The sequence below is a fragment of the Myotis yumanensis genome, unplaced genomic scaffold (genome assembly GCF_028538775.1).
Source record: "Myotis yumanensis isolate MYYU_CA2020_CCGP unplaced genomic scaffold, mMyoYum1.0.hap1 SCAF_6, whole genome shotgun sequence".
Classification (NCBI taxonomy): domain Eukaryota; kingdom Metazoa; phylum Chordata; class Mammalia; order Chiroptera; family Vespertilionidae; genus Myotis; species Myotis yumanensis.
Genome location: NW_027223757.1, coordinates 61280753 through 61301010, shown reverse-complemented (window position 1 = coordinate 61301010; position 20258 = coordinate 61280753). Strand labels below are relative to the sequence as shown.

At 40.8% G+C, this 20258-nt stretch overlaps 1 protein-coding gene across 1 annotated transcript in view; it reads right to left on the bottom strand.

Annotated features, from left to right (window-relative positions):
• The window catches only part of IMPG1 (interphotoreceptor matrix proteoglycan 1), a 126943-nt gene that overhangs the window by 88659 nt on the left and 18026 nt on the right, over positions 1 to 20258 (bottom strand). Inside the window, 3 exon segments of the mRNA XM_070419095.1 lie at positions 3591 to 3619; positions 3888 to 4054; positions 10562 to 10795. Of these exon segments, the coding sequence (XP_070275196.1) occupies positions 3591 to 3619; positions 3888 to 4054; positions 10562 to 10795 (430 nt within the window).

Here is a 20258-nt window from a genome sequence, read left to right as displayed (position 1 = left end):
TGGACTGTCGGGCCTTGGAGGGAAGATAGGGGAGGGTGGGGGTAAGGGGAAAAGATCAACCAAAGGACTTACATGCAAGCATGTAGGTCTAGCCAATGGACATGGACAGCGGGGGTGGGGGGGGCATGAATGGGGGGGTTGGGGGTGGAGTGGGTATAGGGACACATGTGTGGTGTCTTAATCAATAAAAAAATATATTTAAATAAAAAAAAAAAGATGTGTTACTGTAAGCTATTAGGTCTCAAAGGATTGTGTCTGTTTGTATAATATACAAACATTGGTCATGGTTGACCAAAATATTTGATTCAATTTTCTGGCTCATGATGATGAAAGACCAAAGGGAATGGTTAGGTGCTCTGTTGTTGTGGATTCATATAGATTTGCCATATAGCCAATGGGACATATTTCTGCCACATTCAGTTCTGCCAAAGTGCTAATAGGGGTAATGTACAAACTATATCAATCAGCCTGTCCTGGGCTCTAACCAATCAGAATGAATGTCAGTTGTACTGCTATTCATGGATGACTATATTGGTGCACATAGGCTAAATTAAACTCAGATTTTATAGTGGAATTTGGAATTAGCTATTCTTGCTTGCTTTTGCCAGTATTATGCTATGTGTTTAATAGTTTTTATGGAAGTAATACTTAGTCAACTCTCATAATATCATTATAGCATTTGTAAATTTGTAAATTATAGCATTTGTAAATTTAGATAAGTTTCTTTCTTTTTTATTTTATAGATCTTTCTTTAAAGTAAGGTCTCCTTCCTCCTGTCAGAACCTTGGCATCATTGTTTTACCTTGTACAAAAGAAAATAACCAAGAAGAGTAGTTAGTGAAATGCTGGCTATTGCAATAGCTACAAGTCAACAGGCTACTTTGTGCAGGTGTGATTCTGCCACTACACTGGCAATCTAGGCCATCACGGAGGATCTACAATTTGGCAAGCCAGGCTGCTGGGTTCTTCATTATTTTAATGTCATTTGAAACTGGCAGATTGATGGACTAGTCAGGTGAGAAATTTTTCTGTTTTGTTTTCTTGGAAATGTTGGAAGTAAAAGAGCTGCTTCTGTCCTTCTTTCTCTCTCTTTTTTCTTTTAAACAACAACTTGGTAACCACAGGTAATGTAAAATGTTCGTCTCTTCCGTCTTTCTCCCTAGCAATGCTGGCAGGCACAGGAATAGATGGAATGATTCTATTTCTTGTCTAATTCTGGCTTGAATAATTGTTTCCTATATTTTAAAATGTTTTTCTATAGAGTCTTGCTACATTCTGTTGGATTTTTTTCTTAGGAATGGTCTCTGCTTTCTTTTTTGGAAATGTAGGAGTCAGTAAGTATTATTCTATATTTAAATCAGAGGAGCCAATATCTTTGTGTCTTGTGAACAATAGTACTAATATTTTCCTAAGTCACCTTCTTGCTTCTGGCAATAACTTTTAAAAATTCACAAAAAAGTGTAGCAAGATAGACATATTGAGGTCTATTACATATTATAAATATATGAGGACTTTGCTCAGTTCCGTAGCAGTTGGTAGAGAAATATAAAACAGTTCCTGCCCTGGAGATGTTTACACTCTCACAGGGAAACAGGGAAAAGCAAGGAGATGCTAAATAATAATGCAACAGACAAATAGAACACATAATTCCAAGCACGGGGAAATTACTGCAGATGAAGACATCCTGGGGAGGTGGGACTGCCCTGGGAGCTTGGAAGGGGAGCAGGGTTTGGAGAGATGGAATGGGGAAGGCAGGTTCTTCCAGCCAAGATACAGGGCCTGGGGTCAGAGTCTGGGAGGAGGGGGGTGTGGTCTGTGTGCCCTGGGGAAGGGCACAGTGGCAGTGGTGGGATCATGGGAAATGAAAGGCAAAGTTGGAAAGGTCAGGTCCTGAAGGGCCTAGATTAGTTAGTTTGGACTCTGCCTCACTGAAGGTCCTGGCAGCTAACAGATGTCTCACTCAGACTCTGAGAAAACTGTAATAAAGGGATTACTTGCTAAACTGTGGGACAAGTCTAAGAGCAACCACAAGTGAGGGTGCAGAACCCCGGGGCTGGTAACAGTGGCTGCTAGAGCACTCTGGCCAGGAGGGGTGAGAGGATGGAACAGGTACCACAAACTAGAGACAGAGAAGGCTGTGGCGAGGGGTGTCCGACAGGAACTGAGCTGAAGCTGAAGGAGACCAGTAGCCCTCGAAGACTTTGCAAGTTGGGGTGAGGGAAGGTGACAAATTTGCTCACCTCATTCCATTCTTCCTCCTCCTGATATTCTGTTCCCCACTGGCTGGCCCTATCCAGCAGTTAGAGGGCACAGAATGCCAAGGACTCAGTCCCTGCTCAGACTTCTGCACAGGGTGGGTGAGGAAGTGCGGGGAGTGGGTATTTACAATGGCAAAAGTAAAGATGTGTGAATCTTTTGAAAGCCATTGAACAGGACTCAATGTAGGAAAAAAAATATTTCAGACATATTAGTCCTCAGCAGTTATAAAAATTAAGGTAGGGAAGAGGTTAGAGCCAGCAATAGCTGTTAGGGAGATCAGATTTGACATTTTTCACAGTGTAAATCAATAAAGTCCTGGACCAGATGGTTGGCAAAGGGAGTAGAAATAAAGGAACAAATGTGAAAAGCATTATAGAGAATTGTCAGGAATCCATACAGCCTCTCTTTGTAGTATCATTGTCTTCATACTTAGACTTCTGTTATAAAATATATGTAATTTGTGAGGTTATAATTGGCAATGACATCTCTCTTCTTTAATCATTTTATCTAATATACTTTTCCTTTCCCTTTTTATTTTTACATTTTGATTTTCGCATTTGATATTCTGTTCTTGTTGAGGATTTAGCTCAGTGCTTCAGTAATTTAGTTTGAGAAACACTAACACTTAACAGAATACCAAACAAGAATTCCAAATTCAGATTGCTTGTTGATCTTTTAAATATCTTCCTGATGTAACTAATAATTTATCATGAATTCTAAAAACCATACTATCTTAATTGTTTGATATCTTATAAGTGAAAATACACATTAGATACTTATCACATACTTTTATCTGATAATAGTGCAAATATACTAAGTGTACCCATTAATAATGAGGATTAATTATTGACCGGTTAATAATGTGTATTAACTATTGATCGGTTAAAAATGTGGATTAATTATTAACCGGTTAATAGTGTTCTTTTTTTTTGGCACGAAATTCAACATTTTTAAGCCTAAAAATATGTATGATGTTAACACCTTCAGAAAATTTGACATATGAACTTTTGATGCTTGTTGTCAATACAACAAAGTAGCATACATATCAAATCGCATATATATCAACATATGTGTAACTCCATCTATTGAAAAAAAATCTGCATTATTAACCGGTACACCTAGTATATCTTAGTCTATAAGATCTAACCATTTCCCTTTTATACATTCATTTATGTGTAGCACAATAGAAGTATAGATTGTCTGTCATGTCAGACTAACCTACACAGACTTCAGAGGCTGACATAACATCATAAAGATACAATAGCTGAGTCACTCTATTATGTTAGCTTTCAAAAGTCAAGAGCATGCAGCACTCTATTTTGGGTACTTACCTCTCAGGGAAGTTACTCTGTTTTATTCTCTGCAGAAATAGAAAAGTAATTTTACCAAGAGATAATGTCAACTGAAGAGCTAAAATCTATTTTCATCCCCTTTTCCCTTTAACTTCACTTCAACCCTCACATACATTGTTATTTTGCAAGAATACAATTCTTGTTGGCCTTGTCAGGTATTTCCAAGGATATCTTCCACCAACCCTTCTGCCATGGAAACCGAGTCAAAAAAGGGTGGGGGTTGAAGGTGTGGGAGCTATCTGGGCAGCGTTCCAAACATACAGTGTTCAGACTCACCTGCTGAAGAAGATCCAGGTGCTCCTGGGAGTTGCTGAAATTTTTCCCAATGTCAAAGAGGCAGAAAATCTCCTGCTGGCAGGTGCTGACCCAGTCCTGGTATTCCCCTGTGTCGGGGATACGATCCAGAAAGATCCGATAGGCTTCCCACACTGCTTCCTGGCATACTGCAATGCAGTGCCATTAGGAGTAGAAGATCCCCTCTCCCCACCCAAGCACAGGCTTATAACATGGAAAACTTTTGCATGGCTTATGCTGACACACTTAACTTATAGCCCAGAGAAATGAATTTATTTAACAACTATTTATTGAGCACCTATATGTGCTATGGAGAAAAATAAAAGAAGGGAGATAGGGTATTTGGAGATAGAGAATTTGAATGTGTGTGTGTGTGTGTGTGTGTGTGTGTGTGTGTGTGTGTGTAAGGCTTCAATTTAAAATAGGGTGATTGAAGAAAGCCTCCTTATAAAGGTGACTTTGAGCAGTTTGGGAAAAGACGCCAAGGCTAGAGAAATCTATGAGCATGCAAAGAACTGCAAGGAGGTCAGTGTGGCCAGAGCAAGGCTGAGAGTAACAGAGGATGAAGACTGAAAGATGTGGAAAGGGGAACACAGATAGTCGTCAAACTGGGCATAGGTACTGGCTATATTTGAAGGTTTTCCAAGGGATGAGCAGGCACACAAACAGTTTAAATAGAATTAGTTTCCAGTCTCAATTTTCCCATCATGCTTTCCTAATAATGGTCTGCCTAAGGGCACACTTTTCCTTCTTCATTTTCCCTTTGATCACCATCTTCCCCCATTCATTCATCCCTAATCTTATTGGGCCCAGTGCCCCTAGGCTGCCACACAAAGGCATGATTTGAAACAAACCATAGCTTTGAGGTTAAGAAAGCAGGTGAATTTAGTCAGAATGGATTTTTGCAATTAGGGTGATTTCCATTTCTTTGCTTTTAACACATTAGGAGTCCTAATGGAGTCAGCATCTGATAGATCATTAAAAATAACAATGACAGCTCATGATGTGTCTGTTAGCATATAATGGCAAGGGAACTTAAAGAGTCAGGATATTACTGGAACAAAACTCCCTCTGTTCCCATCTACTTATTTATGTAACAAGTTTTCTCAGCATTTAAGTGAAACTGGGTAAAAGAATAGGGATAAAATGGATGCGAAGCCCTGTCTTATTGTAGCAATGCATGATATGAATAGTAAGTAATGGCACATGAGCTAATGGAGGGACACCACCAAAGCAGCCCCGTCTATCCAGAGGCCGAAGCTAATGCAGCTTACGCTCGAGTCCTTCACTTAAATTGGCCTCTTCCAGGGCCTTGCTCCTGGTTTTGTGTCTATAAACATTAGTGCCCACAAAACCCGTGTCTGGTCTTAGACCTATCTGTTGATAATGACTTGCTTAAAATTTTTGGTGAAATTTGTATCTACTTGTTTTGCTAAATTATATATTAAAAGTAATCATAAATGTAACTGAATCTAGAAGAAATTTCTTTGTACACATAAAGTAACAGGAGAGAATAAAATATTTCAATTTATGCATATATTTTTTGTTACTGAGACATATTTCAGAGCAACCAATAACAGGTTTTCAAGCTTACAATAAATTCCAATGAGATAAAACTCTGAAGTGGGAATGGAAGTGTGGGTGTGTGGAGAAAAAGGAGCCATGCGATGTCTCCTACTGTTAAGAAGAGTTCCTTCATGTATTTGTTTAGAGTATTTGATGGAAAGTAATGAGGGGCTGTGGTAGATTCCACTGGATATATATGAATGCTCTAATTCTTATTTTGTTTTCAATATCAATTTTCACAATTCACCAAAAGTTACACATATCCAAGCATTTAAATTTAAGATAAAAACTTTAGAAGTCAACTAAAAAGCATGCAAAAATGTGCATAAAATTAAAAAATTATTTTAGGGGACTAAGTGAAAAAATAGATATCTTCTGTTATAAGCAGTTATAGTATGTTGATTTTTTTACTCTAGAGGAAAGGAGAGCAATTGGAGGCTTTGGGGCAGAAGCCGACATCACTTGATTTTCTGGAGAAACTGTTTGACTGCTGTGCTGAGAAAGGGATTGTGGGAAGAACCAGGTGAGAGAAGAACAGTTTAGAGACTCATGGTCCTGGGCTTCATTCTCCCTCACACCCCACTTATTCTATGTCTGGATTTCTTTTATCTTTCTGTTTTAAGAGACAAAGAGAATTCCAGGCCATCAGAAGCAACCGGACTAGAACCCACAAAGCTGGGAGTGGGTACAGTCCTACCACTTCAAATGAGCGTTGAGTTTTCCACATTTGGGGAAGTGCAGTAGTGACCTGGAGACCAATATAATAATCTCTCACTGGAGAACCCATGTTTGTGAACATGATCTCTCTCCAGCCAGGCAAGAATCAGAGAGTTTTAACGCATTTCCTGATAGCAATCATCGTGAAGTCTTTTGATCTTCACCTCCAGTCAAGAGTCTATGTGCCATGCAAGAAGGAACCAACATTTGTTCAAACTCTAAGAGTTGTGGGTCTAGTCCAAGCAAACCAGCTGCCTTGCTATCCTTCTCACCTACATACTTTACACTCTCTTGGGGGAAGCTACTTTGTCCTTCCATCTTTTCCCAATGAGAGCAGTTAGTTTAGTTCAAATACCTATTTCAGTGCCAGATATACAACAATACATAAAATTAACTAGCCGTGCCTTTGAGAGCTTAGTGTGAGTGACTTTCACTAACAATATCCACGAGAGAAACATCTGGGAGACACAATGTGACATTCCTTCTGTTTACCAGTTCAACACACTCTTGCCTGTGTTGCTTTTGGTCTGAGATTATTCCCTTTAAAAATATTTTTATTGATTTCAGAGAGGAAGGGAGAGATAGAAACATCAATGATGAGAATCATTGATTGGCTGCCTCTTGCACGCCACCTACTGGGGATCAAGACCGCAACCCAGGCATGTGCCCTTGACCAGAAGACCGCTGCTCTATTCACTGAGCCATGCCAGCTAGGGCAGAGTGTCTTTCTTTTATTTCAGTCCAGTTTAAGGCTTGTTTTTGGTGCCTGCATCTTCCTAGCTCTACCCCCTTTTCCACCTCAATGACACATAACAACCCTACCCCCACTGAAACCTACTTTTCACAAAGACTCTGAGTTTCCCCCCACAAAGCACAATTGCCTGAAGCTGCTTGAAGAATGCCCTCCTTGGAGCATTGTAGTTTATAGGGATCAAAATATTAGGATGAAACAGGGAGTAGAAGCTTTTCTTTGGACTCTTTTTGGGAGGCAGGTTTTTTGGTGATTCTTCTGATGTCATTTTCTTGGCCTCCTGAAAATGCAACACAAACCAAGAAGCATAGAATCCTTCTGGGACTGGGAGAACAAGAGCACCAGCCCATGACCCCTGGGGAAAGTCCCTTGTCCTTACCAAGATAGCATAAGAATAATCCTTACGTGAGGCCTCAAAGGATCTTGGGTCTGGGAGGAGTCTAGAAACTACTAAAAGTTGGATTTTTCTACTCCCTTGATTTACCTGTTCTGTATCAGCCTTTTCTGCACCTACTGGAAGGATTGCCACAGGGGTTTTGGAGAAATCCAGAGCCTTGCCTCCAAGTCTTCCCACAGTGGCTGGCCACGGCCTGAAATCTGACCACAGAGCCTCAGACTTTCTGCTGCAAGTTACTCCCCAGGCTGTTCTAAGATGTAGGAAGAACCCCCGGGGAACACAGGCCTTGGAGGCCAGACCTGTTCCTAGGTCAGTGATGGCGAACCTATGACCCGCGTGTCAGAGGTGACACGCGAACTCATTTTTTTTGGTTGATTTTTCTTTGTTAAATGGTATTTAAATATATAAAATAAATATCAAAAATATAAATCTTTGTTTTACTATGGTTGCAAATATCAAAAAATTTCTATATGTGACACGGCACCAGAGTTAAGTTAGGGTTTTTCAAAATGCTGACACGCTGAGCTCAAAAGGTTCGCCATCCCTGCCCTAGATAGTTCATTATATTTGGAAGGATGAAGTTAGACCAATGGTGTGTGAAGATGCCCACCGCAGGAGTGGGCACACTTTAGATGGAAAGGTAACACACTGAAGTGGGAGTCAGGATGCTGGGCTCTAACTGCTCCGTGAACAAAGGGGGCCCTAACTGAGCATGTCCCCTCACTTTTCTGATCTGTACAATGGGGGTGTTAGCTAGGTGATCTTCAGACCAGTGCTGCTAGAATGTGAAAGTGCAAATGGGTTACCTGGGGATGTTATTAAAATGAAGATTCTGAGAGTAGGTCTGGAGTGGGATCTGGGAATCTGAATGTCTAGCAAGTTACCTGGTTGGTGATGGTGAGGCTGCTGGTCTGTGGACAACAGTGGAGTAGCAAGAACTAGAATTCCCTCCATCTTTAACTTTTTCTAAGTCACACATTAATGTGAAAGAAAGATCTAGCTTTTGATATTGGGGTTGGGAGAAAGAGAGAGAGAAGGAGAGACATAGAAGAATGGAGGAAGGGAAAGAGAGGAAGAGACATGGGGCAAATGATGTGAAGGGAGGCAGTCACAGAAGAGGGAGTTTACGTGGGTGGGAGCACAGCCCCGCCCCTGCCCTCCCCGGGACACTAGCAGAAACAAACTTGACGCTGTCTGAGCTTTGGGAAGAGCATGTTTATGATTCGACTGCAAACATTTTCACTTGTGTTGCTTTAAGCACTGGGAAAGGAAATAGCTCAATATTCCATTTGATTTGGGGAATGCAGGAGCTTTCTCTTCCATTTGAAGGATGTCAACAGATAATTTTGTAAAAGCAGCTACGAGAACAGTAAGTGGGTAACTCTGTCAAAGAAACACTGCTTTGTAGCTGGACCTTATTTCTAGTTTATGAACTGAATTTGTTAGACTTAAGAAACCATGTTGATGAATAGTAAAATTTCATATCACCCAGGGGCAGCCATAAAGATAATGGACTGTCATTGCCATGGGAAGAAAAACAGTGGTTTGATTCATTTAGGGAAGCAAGAATGAAAGAGGAAAGCCTAGTAAAACTAAAGAGCTAATAATAAAGTTCAGAGCTAAAAATTTGGATGCAGCAATAAATAGTGTTTTCTATAAATACTTGTGATGAATCCTATTTGTGAATGTCATAAAGAATTAGAAGTGTCATGAAATAGTTAGCAATAGTTGTGTTCATATTCAATGTGATGCATATACTATATTTTTATACTTGAACAAATAAAATGGAATTTACCTATATCATCAAATCAAAGTGTAGGAACATTCAAAATGAATCATTTACACATGTCACTCTCTTCTTTGCCTCCTGTGTTCTTCACCAGCATTTCGTGAGAATGAGCTATGCAGAAGGGCTGTGCTAGGATCTCAGAATATTCGCCTGGTGCACTTGATTCTCTATGATTGGAGTACTCCTTCTGCTCTGATCTCTAGTCAGTACTTGCCATTTCTCCGTGGGTGTGACTTCTGTCAGAAAGCAAATATCTTTCTACTTCTACATAAAATGAGACATGTGAGAAACATAAGGCTTGATGTTTTTTATACTGTTAGTTAATTGTGCGCCAAAACCCAATAAGAGCTCCCCAGATTAGTTTAAACTTGCACCTATTACAGATGTAAATACTCAAGAACATGTTGGGATGTTAGTATCATGAAATGCTTTTCAGTGGTCATGATGTGTAACACATCACAGGCTGGAAATGAACTAGCTCGCTTTAGTCAATGGGCTTGAAATAGATCAGGGTGACTGTGCTTTCTGGAATGGAAGCAAACATCCGGGAAGATCAAGGTGGAAATCAGTAAACCGCCTCAGCTTTCACATGTAAGAGGAACTGAGTTTAGGCTTCAGCTAGACAAGATACTTTGCATTATTTGGAGCTACCTGGGGAATTAAATAGCAGCTACTAAAGATCCCTTTTTTTTCCTTTCAAGAAAAAGCCATGGAAATTTTTCCAAGTGAATGACTAGGGCAGCCACTGATGGCTGTGGTATAATTGAACTCCATAATGACTCCCAGGGACACAGTAAGAATTCTGCAGGGGTAAACATTGCACTGGAACTCTGCTGGAAATCACAGTAATTATGTTGTGGCTCCATTAACACCCCTGCATTGTACCTTGGTAACCCCTGTTGACTTGTGGCTCCTCTGCACTTGGACGTGCCTCTAGGTTTCCAAGCCTCAGAAGTTTTTGCTGAATCAGCAGTAAACCCCTTAACCTTATCACGGAGGGAGAGAGTATCTGGATTGTAATGTTGCTTTAAAAAAATAAAATGTTAAGTCATAAATCAACTTGCTCAGGTTCCTGACGTTGCAATCATCCCTTGCTTCTTATTTCATAATAACAACATTGAAGTCCAATATTGGACTTTGGCAAAAATAAAAGAGGTAAAACTCAGAGACCAAGGCTTTCCTGGTGACTTGCTGACTGCCCTGATGGTTCTGTATTGCACAGGACAGTATTATCATTATTATAAAACATAAGAGCAGATACCTATCATTGTTTTGAATGTTTATTATTCATTACTCTCCGATTAGTTGGCAGATTTTTATAACTCTTGTGACTAAAGGACAGACTGGAAGTTCTGGGCTGGATATGACCCCTAGATGAATAAAAGGGAAGGGATGGAAAGAAGAAAAGGCTAAGCAGGTTTCATCTCTTTTCTTACCTCTCAATCTGTAATAAGCTTGAAGGCTGGCTAGAATCTGTTTCATGGATTCCTGTGGACAGACTCTAACCCCAGTTGGAAAAAATGCTGATCTTTTTGTTCGATGCTTTGCCAAATCGAATACTTGTCTCATGGTTGACACTTTATACATTTTTGCAGGACTTTCAGCTGTTTCGATTCTTGGGGCATTGTCTATGTCTTTAGTTTCAGAATGGTACATTTTGATGGAGAGATCTGTAAAAGAAAAGTTGAGTTCCTAGTGAACACATACATTTATGCGATATATGTGAAACATGGTAAATGAATGGCATCAATGAAAAATTGTAATCCTCTGCTTTATGAAAATTCTACTTTGGTGCAACTGCCAAATGTAATGTTCCAATGACAAGGCACTTTCAGAAATAAGGGGATAGTATGAGCTGATCAAGTATTTAAAAAACAACAAGACACCAACATCTCAAATCATCCTGCCTTTAGGAACTGCCAAATATTGAAACCATTTCCCACACATCTTTCTAAAAATCACTCCCCACTTAGCTCTCAAGCTTCCCGAGAGATGCCTCTTTTGATAGACATTATAATTCAAGTGGGAAGTGATATAGCGTAGTGATACCCGGGGGTATACTCTCGATGATGAAGTGGAGTGCTTCTGAAAACCTGGGGGGGGGGGGGGGCAATGCAACAAAACAGCCTTCCTGCCGATTAGTGATAGGTGGCAGTCCTACGATTTCCTTATGTGTGGGGCTCAGAGGGTGTCAATCTGGTTGAAAGTGAGGGAGGGCCATGGCACGTCTTACAGTTGCATTTACAGAGCAAGCTTGTGATTTTATGCAGGGTGATGAGGGGAAAGGTGAAGGGGCCAGCTAAGAGAGGAGGCTGGCAGAGGGTCAAACTCCCCATGCCATTTCTTCTTGCTGGCTCTGCTGTGTCTAGACTTCATTTTTAACTCCCTAGGCTTACATTCAGTGAGTACTTTTTTGTTTTGAAAATTTTCATAAGTATTATCTCATATCATTCTCACAAAAGCTCTACTATATAGATGAAACAGATACTATTTTTCTCAGTTTACCACACAGTAGGTACTGAGGGTTAGAGGTATTAGGTCATGTTAATAGTGTAGTCAAAACTTGAGACCTCCTCTCCCACTCGATCTCTGTCCTCTTATCCATTGCACCATTTAAGAAAGGAATCCTTGATGAACAGTTGGGACCACTCACTATGGCTCCTTGGGAGCAGAAGCGTGTGACTTACAGAGATTTGTATTCTCATTCTACTAAAGAAGGCTCTTGAACAAATATGTTTTGAAAAAAATCAGGCAGAAATCCAAGCAGAGTGTCTGGAGAGCAACTCACATCTTGTTGCAAAGCATGAAAGGTCCTCCTTCATTCTGGGGAGAGTCCTAGTGGGAACACATAATCTTTGTCACTATGAGGAGTGTCAGAGTACTTGGTCAGTTTTGGGCAGTGATAAATTCTTCGGAATCTCCAGAGAGGAAAGGAGCTGAGAGGTTCATTTGCTCACTCAGCTACAAACACGAACACATCATAACCTGAGTGGAACGTGGAATTGAGTCTCCAGGGGACTCCAGTGTGCAGACAGGTTGGGGAAGCACTGTTTTGTGGGTCTGTAAGGGTACTTTCAGCAGAAGAGGAGAGATCATCTATTTCAAACTGGCTTAAACAACAAGGAAGTTATTATTTCATACAAAGGGAAGCAGAAGGTAGGGGATGCCTGGTGAAAATGAAGTTCTGCCTCTGCCTTTCTGCCTTCCTCTCCTTCCCCTTGCTCAGCTCCCTCATGTGGTGACTGTCCCCATAGGCTGGCTACACCGAGTTAAACATGCTTGCCCTTGTTCATGTTGAAAAATAGCCTTTTCCTAAAGTATGGCTGATTTATGCTGCGTATCTGGACCGACACCAGTTGTGAAGAAATATGGCAGGGCGGTTGGCTTAGCTGAGGATCACAGGGCAGGGGACTGAGATTACCCCCAGTAGCTCATTCTAGCTGTGGACTGGGATCAGGTTTCCCTGAGTCAGTTTGGCTGCACGGCGAAGTGGAAGGTGCCCATTCAACATCAGGGCAAAGTGCATGAAGGGGCACAGGAGCTGAGTCTACAGTTGTTAGTGCCCACAGCAGTTGGTAAAATGGAAATTTTAGTTTAGGAATGTTAATCTATTTATATAAAAGCCAAGCGACCGGACCAACCGGAATGACTGGTCGGTGTGATGTGCACTGTGGCTGGCCAACTGGTCTGACCAGGAGCGGGGCCGGCCAGGCAATCTCCCGTGTCCCCTACTCCCAGCTGGCCCGGCCCTGATCGGCCCTGATTGGACCCCACCTGTGCACGAATTCATGCACCAGGCCTCTAGTTTTTAATAACCCTTTCACACAGTTATCAATTACAGTGTGGTAAGTTGTAGTAAAGTTTTTGTAATTATATTTCAATTACCATTAAGAAAAAGTGTGCCTCATTGAATAAGTCTAGGCCTATCTGGCATGGTAGACACAGATCATGGGGAAACCAGGCTCCCCATACACCCTGCATTGTTTCATTTTTCTCTCAGTGCCTGCCTGAGTCCTGCTGTTAGACTAGACCTGCTCTCACCTCCACCATCACTTCCACAATCCTTTGGGGATGGCTCTGTTCAGTCCTTTGGGGATGGCTCTGTTCTTACTTTTTTTTTTTTTTTTTATGTTAGATGTCTCAGAATAACTTGTATTTACTCCACCCTGGCTCTGGGAACAATGCCCCAGACCTGGAATTTCCCTGGTTGGATCCCTCTGGATCTTAACACTTTGCACATATTATGGCTTGCTCACATAGGTCTGGGTCTTTGGATTTCACCCTATCAGGATGAGAATGTAAAGGGGTGAGATGTTTCTTAGCATTCCCATGAGTTCTGACTCATTCTCTTTCCCCTAAGAGGCCAATTTCCCCTATTTTCCGCGTGTGAACATACCCACACAGCTGGTTGTCAACAACAAAGGTGAATTAGTGTGACATGAGATTCGGTTTGCTTGGGATTTCCTGATTTACTGCTGTTATACTTTTATTCTCAAATGTGTCCTTGTTTGAAAAATAACTTATATAAGCACCCAGGTTTTCATGTCTCCCTGCTGGAGGAAATTCCAGGTTAAAACTCTACAAATGGTTGCCTCCTTCCTCTAGGAAACACCTTGTTCCATTTTTGAATATTATCTCTGTTTATATAATTCTTTCCTTTTAGCTGAAAGTTACCTTCCAGTGGGTCCCACACATTAGTCCTATTTCTGCCTTCTAGTATAGCAAAGACTTAGTTACAGATACCTCCATAAACAGTTCTTATGTTTTCCCTGTATTAGGCAGTTCTCTACTTTAGGCTATCCTCTACCTTTCTCTGGTTTCTTGTATTACATGAGTTATCAGTTACCTTAGCCTGCTGTTTTTCTCTAGATTATATAAAACCAACCACAGGGAACTCCTTGTAATAATATTATTGCCTGAGAAGGATCAGAGTATTTTGCCTGTGTCCCCACCCAAGTCATTGCTAGAGAAGATATGGGGGCAAGATCTCTGAGAACAGGGACTTCTGGTTACCTGGGTCCAAGGATATTTATAGGACAGGTCACAGTGACAAAGTCTGTCTTTCCCAAGGATTTCAGATAAAATAAATCAATTTTTTTTAAGAATTACAATATGGAATGTTAAAGATTTTAATGAGGTAAAAGAGCTGTTATTTATTGGAGCTAATGAAAGCACTTGTGGGTAAAGCAATTAGATCATATTAGATGTTGCCCTCCAGTGCTGCATAAATTGTAACCTTGATATTGAACTGAATTCTGATTCTTTGGATGTATTTTCATGAGTTAAAATTTTAGTTTATATAAGTATTTGGGGAAAAATAGATAAAAGTTTAATGAGAATAAATTGATAGTTGAAAGACCTGCTATTAAAAGGGAGCATATTTAATAGAAGAGTGGAAACATTTTCTGAGGAAGAAATATTTCTCTAAGATGATGACAAAACATAAGTATAACCTGTATGATGATGAGTTAGCTGCCATCAACAACTATCTCCAGATGAAGTTCAAAGTTAGAAAAAAAAAGAGGGGCAAAGTGATTTCAGAAAAAAATAAACAATAAAAAAAACTCCTGACCTTTCCAGAATTCAAGCATATTGGAAAATTTTAGTTAAATAGATTATAAATTTGGACAAAAACAAATGCAAATGTACTATATTATATTGTATGTTAATCACCAGGAAAAATATCCTTAAACCAATAGTTTTAGGAAATAGTAATATTATTGAAGGAGGCAAAGACAAAAATGGAAATTAATACATTTGACTAGTCAGAACTTCTAAATACAGATGAACAGCTAATACGGTGGTTACTGTCTAAATTTAACATAAATATGTTCATTATTTGTGAAAGAAAAATACAGTAGCAACACAAATCATACTGTAGATCACTTAACTATTCACAATGTTTTTATAGCAACAATGGTAACCAGGGCACTGGCTCTGTGACTTACTAGCTGTGTAACTTGGAAGCACTTGACCTCTCTGTGCCTGAGTTTCCTCACCTGTGAAATGGAGGATAGTAGTGCCTCTCCCACAGGATTCCTGTGATTCTAAATGAGTTACTGCATGTGCAGGCCTTAAAACAGTGCTGGGCCCAGTGTAAGTGCTCCATAGAACTCCTTCCCCTGGTAATCCATGCACTCGCTTCCTGGCATCACAGTTCCTTTCTAACACACTGGTCTCTGGTACTGCTGTCCACAGACAGACTGTGTCTGTCCTGATATTTTCCTTTGCTTCCTGCAGGGCTCATTTCAAGTTTGTCTGCTATTTAATACTGAAGGGCCCTTCTCCTCCTTCTTCGTTTGTTGGGCTTCTACTTTCCCTTTAAGGGCCAGCTGCTAAGCTTTCTCTCCTTCTCTCCTAAGCTTTCTCAGATCTTATGTTCAGAGTTCATTCATTGCTCCCTCCTGTTCCTCTAGCATGGCTCATATCTCTATTGCATTTACTGACCCACCATATTGACCAGGTGCCTTCTATGGTAATGGTGGTAAATTAGATGAACAAAGGTCATGGAACTTGTGTTGTAGTGCTTGCACAGAAATCCTATAAAATAAAAGCTAATACGCAAATCGATCGAAAGGCAGAACAACTGGTTGCTATGACGCACCAGGGGACAGATGCTCAACACAGGAGCTGACCCCTGGTGGTCAGTGCGCTCCACAGGGGAGTGCCACTCAGCCAGAAGCCAGGCTCATGGCTGGCGAGTGCATCTGCGGTGGCAGTGCGAAGGATGTCTGACTGACAGCTTAGACCCGCTCCCCACGAGCCTCCCTGCGAGAGGGTGCAGGCTAGGCTGAGGGACCCCCCTGAGTGCCTCTAGTTTGTTATAAATATAGGAATTTACCTCTTTAGGCTGTAAACATCTTTGTATTTGCAAGCACCATGTTTAGACTACAAATACCTCAGTATTTTAATCCTGCACTATCCCAACCCACCTTGGTACTTGCCTAGCACAATGTTTTATACACGTCAGATATGCAATACATATTCACTATGTGAATTAATAAAAAAGTCCTGTGGAAATAGTAATGGGTCAGTTACAATATAGAAATGAGATTAATTTAAAAAAAACATTAGACCATGAAAAATAGCTTCATATGTCCTATTCATCTATATTATTGCAACCTCCTATTGAAATTTCTACTCTCTTCTATAGTGTCTAATTTCAGAGGTTTTGGACATAGCCATCTTATTAAAGATAATATCCTAAGTGAAAAGACAAAAAACTCCTTTGTGAGAGAAAATCAAAAGAACAGAAAAAGGAGATGGTTTAGGCATAAAGTATATTTTAGACAAGTCATCATTCCCAGAATCTTTCACTCTGTCCAAGAGCAAATAAATAATAAATGGAACCAATTAAAAACACGGGCATCAATGAGAGAAAATATTAATATTGCCTGGCCTTTCAGGATGACAAGCCCTCCACTTCCTGGCCCCTCCATTATTGTACTTGATAGTCAAAACCATAAGCATGGTTAAATCCAACCCTCTGCTTACTCCACACCTGCACCCTTGTAGCTGAACAAGGCTGGAGAAAAGCAACCAATAGGACTCACTTTAAATTTATGATCCTCAAATTATATTACACTACACTTCCCTGGTCCATTGAGTTTCCAACTCTCTTGGAGAACTGCACACACATTTTCTCAGATTTCCTGCCTTTCTTGCCAATTCTCACTCTCAGCTGATGACCTTGCTTCACATTTTATTGAGAACAAGAGGAGCTTGAAGAGAACTTTCTGAATTTCCAGCACTGCATCTGCTCACTGGCTGCATCTGTGCTGAAATGCTCTGCTTTCCCTCCTGTGACTGCTTGATGAGTTTTCCCTTCTATTTAATTTTTTAAAATTGATTTTAGAGAGGGAGAGGGAGATAGAAACATCAATGATGAGAGAGACTCATTGATCAACTGCCTCCTGCACACACCTCACTAGGGATCAATCCAGCAACCCAGGGATGTGCTCTTGACCTGAATAGAACCCAGGACCTTTCAGTCCACAGGCCAACGCTCTATCCACTGAACGAAACTGGCTAGGGACCCCTTCTATTTAAAAAAGATTCTCCCTTGATACCACTTCCCCTCCAGCTACTGACCAATTTTTCTCTTTACTCAGCAAAACTTTTTGAAAGACCTGTCTTTATCTCCTTTCCTAAAAAAAAGCAAGCTCCCATATGTGTGAGGATTCCTCTGCTACCACAGGCAAAGAGCTACCAACATTGCATCCCTTCCTTCTCTCCTCATGTGATGTTTCACCAGAAGGTGTCGCTATCTAACACATAATGTACTGAACGCTTGATGTTGGAAAATACAGGTAACTCCATTAATCACTTTGAGATTGGAATTGTACATATTGAGTATTGACAGTTATTGATGGGGTTGGTGGTGAGGGTGGTGATTTTGCAGCAAAAAAGACATTTGAGAAAGGGCTGAGATTTAGCATGGTGGGATGGACTCCAATTGAGCTAGGTCTAGGAGGTTCTCATGAAAGGCCTGGTAGATGGTAAATATTTAGGTGGGCAGAAAGGAGGACAACAGGTCCACTGGCAGGTCAACTTGCAGCAAGCTAAGGAAAGTGGTTGACACTGAAGATTTAAGGGTTTAAATTAAATTTCTTTAGTCAGTCTATCCTGGAGCTGACCCAGATCCTGCAAGCAGTATAGCTATGACAAGTTTGGAAATTTCCAGATATATAGAAAGGGAAATTAATGAAACAACAGCTAGATCCAAAAACTAAATACAAACATTACTTTATTCTGAGAACAAGTTAAATCTGGCCATAGGTGGAGTGGCAGGTCTGGAAGACTGGGCCTTTGACCCTTCATTCATTGTTTTAAATTGTCTAAGCATTGCCTAAGGGTGTCTACTAGCTAAAGTGAATGCCAGCCCTTCATTCAAAAGTATGTTTTCCACTTCAGGTTCTAGGCTGACGGCCGCATGGCCTTGGTGTTGACTGACATCCTGGAAGCCAACACAAGCCTCACCATCTTGCTGCCATGTCACTGAAGAGTATATTTTAATCTTTTCTGCATCAAAGTTAGCTTCCAGTCATAGGCTGCTTATAAAGTTTCCACTTCAGGGCTCAGCCTTGCCCATGAATTAGTTTCTTTCTTGATTACGAGTTTAGTAAAGTGGATCCTTACTAAACTCTTTGGACCACTCCTCACCAAACTGTTTCTTCCAGAGGAGTATTTTCTAGCCATCGAGCTCTGCAGGCTTACAATATAGGATTATTGTATACATATAGTGACAATTATAGACAACAGGAAACTGAGAATGGGGCTTTCCCAGAAGCACTGTTATGAAAGCAACGGCCACTGGTATAAGTACTTAGCAAACCCATTATTTTTTTCCCAAGGGAAAAGGCTGTAATGGCTTAATGAACAAATTAACAGTAGAGACAAAATTTACTGGCATTCTTACGAAACAAAAATCTCCATTTGAAAAACAGAACTCTGTAGAGAGATTATGGATAACATTTCAGGGCCTAATTAATGAATGAAAGTTTTAAAAAATAATAATTGAATCCTGCATAAACTTCCCCACCTTACCAAAAAACAGCCAGGGATTGTGGCCTTTATGCAAATGCTCAGCTTGTTTGTGATCTATTGTATCTGGTCCACCCCCACATTAGTAGAAATGCTCAATCACAGAAAAATTTTCTCACAGAGCAAGGGCAACTCAATGGACGTCATGTTTAACATATCTGAACATGCCTCAAAAGTTCTGCAGAGATACTGAATGCCTGGTGTAATGCTGTTCCAGAACATTCTATGGATTTCAAGCCCACCGTTTTTTGCACAAAGATAGGAGCTTCTGTACTTTGTTTTCCCATCTCTCTTCCTATATACAGTGCCCAATAAACCCCCACAGTGTCCACCCTGTGGAAGTGTGCTGGAATAAGTGATAGAAAAGAGGATTATAGAAATGAAGGACACTTCCAGTGGTTTCCTTTAATGACAGATGAAGAGAATACTCTCTCACAATCATCAGACCAATGAGCAATGATGCCAGGGGGATGCTGCACACGGCCCTCTCTGAAGCTTTGGAAACTTGGGTGCCATTGTTGCTTTCCTTAGCCCCCAAACTGGTATTCGTTGAGCAACACCCCTCCCCAATGAGGGTGAAAATTGGTGTTTCCTTCTCACAAAGATTAGAGCAGTTGCATTATCTTCCTTCTCATTGAAAAAATTAGATTTAGCCATTAAACTTGATATATCAGAAAGGAAAGGGTTAAAACCTTAGAGAACCATTACAAGAAATAAAAGTTGCTAACTCCTGTTTTCTATTCTCTATACATATGTATTAAGTCCCTCTTCTACCTCACTGCACTAAAACAAAGAGAAAAAAAAAAAGAAAAAAAGAGGAAGAACCAAATTTAAATATGAGTTACTGAGAAATTTTGCTGATGGAATAGGCAGCTTGGTGAGTGGGTAGGAGCAACACTGAAGTTCAAGGGAGAAGTAGAAAAGCCAAAGGAGGTTGTCTCCTCTGTCAGAGGGAGTGGTTCTCTGAGAGGGTGGAGTGGTGAGCTCTCCATGACTGGTGAGTGTCAGGGCGCGGAGAGGCAGGAGGTCAGCAGGGCCTCGTTTTCACCTGAATCCAGAACAGCAATGGGTGCTGACTTCCATCCTGTTTGTGGGGCAGGGAGAGGCGGGCATACGGAGAAGGGGCGTAGGGAGGAGCGTTCTCAAACATGAATGGCCTCTCTATGTCCTGGGAAATAAGAGACACACAACGGAGGTGCTTGTCATGGGGTGGCTTGAAGGTCTCATCCAAGGTCCTAATGCAGCCTCTTGGCCGAAGTCCACTCAGAGCCAACTGTCAGTCTCAGGGGAGCTGTTCCTCTCGCAGTTCCATAACCATAGGCATATGGACTCTCATATACCTTCCAGGTATGTGGTGTTGTGTCCAAGGCTGTGAGTAACCACAGGATCAACACTGAGGCTTCTTCATGGAGTGCTAAATTTGCCTGAGAATTTTAGCAGAAAGTTTAAAATGTTAAGGATTGTAAATGCTTTTCACATGAATACATACACAAGATCAGCAAAATCCTTTCTCCTCTAAATACTTGAAAGTTAGAAGAACAGGGTATTTCTATAAGCTGTGATTAACTGTAAAGCATATTGCTTTGCAAA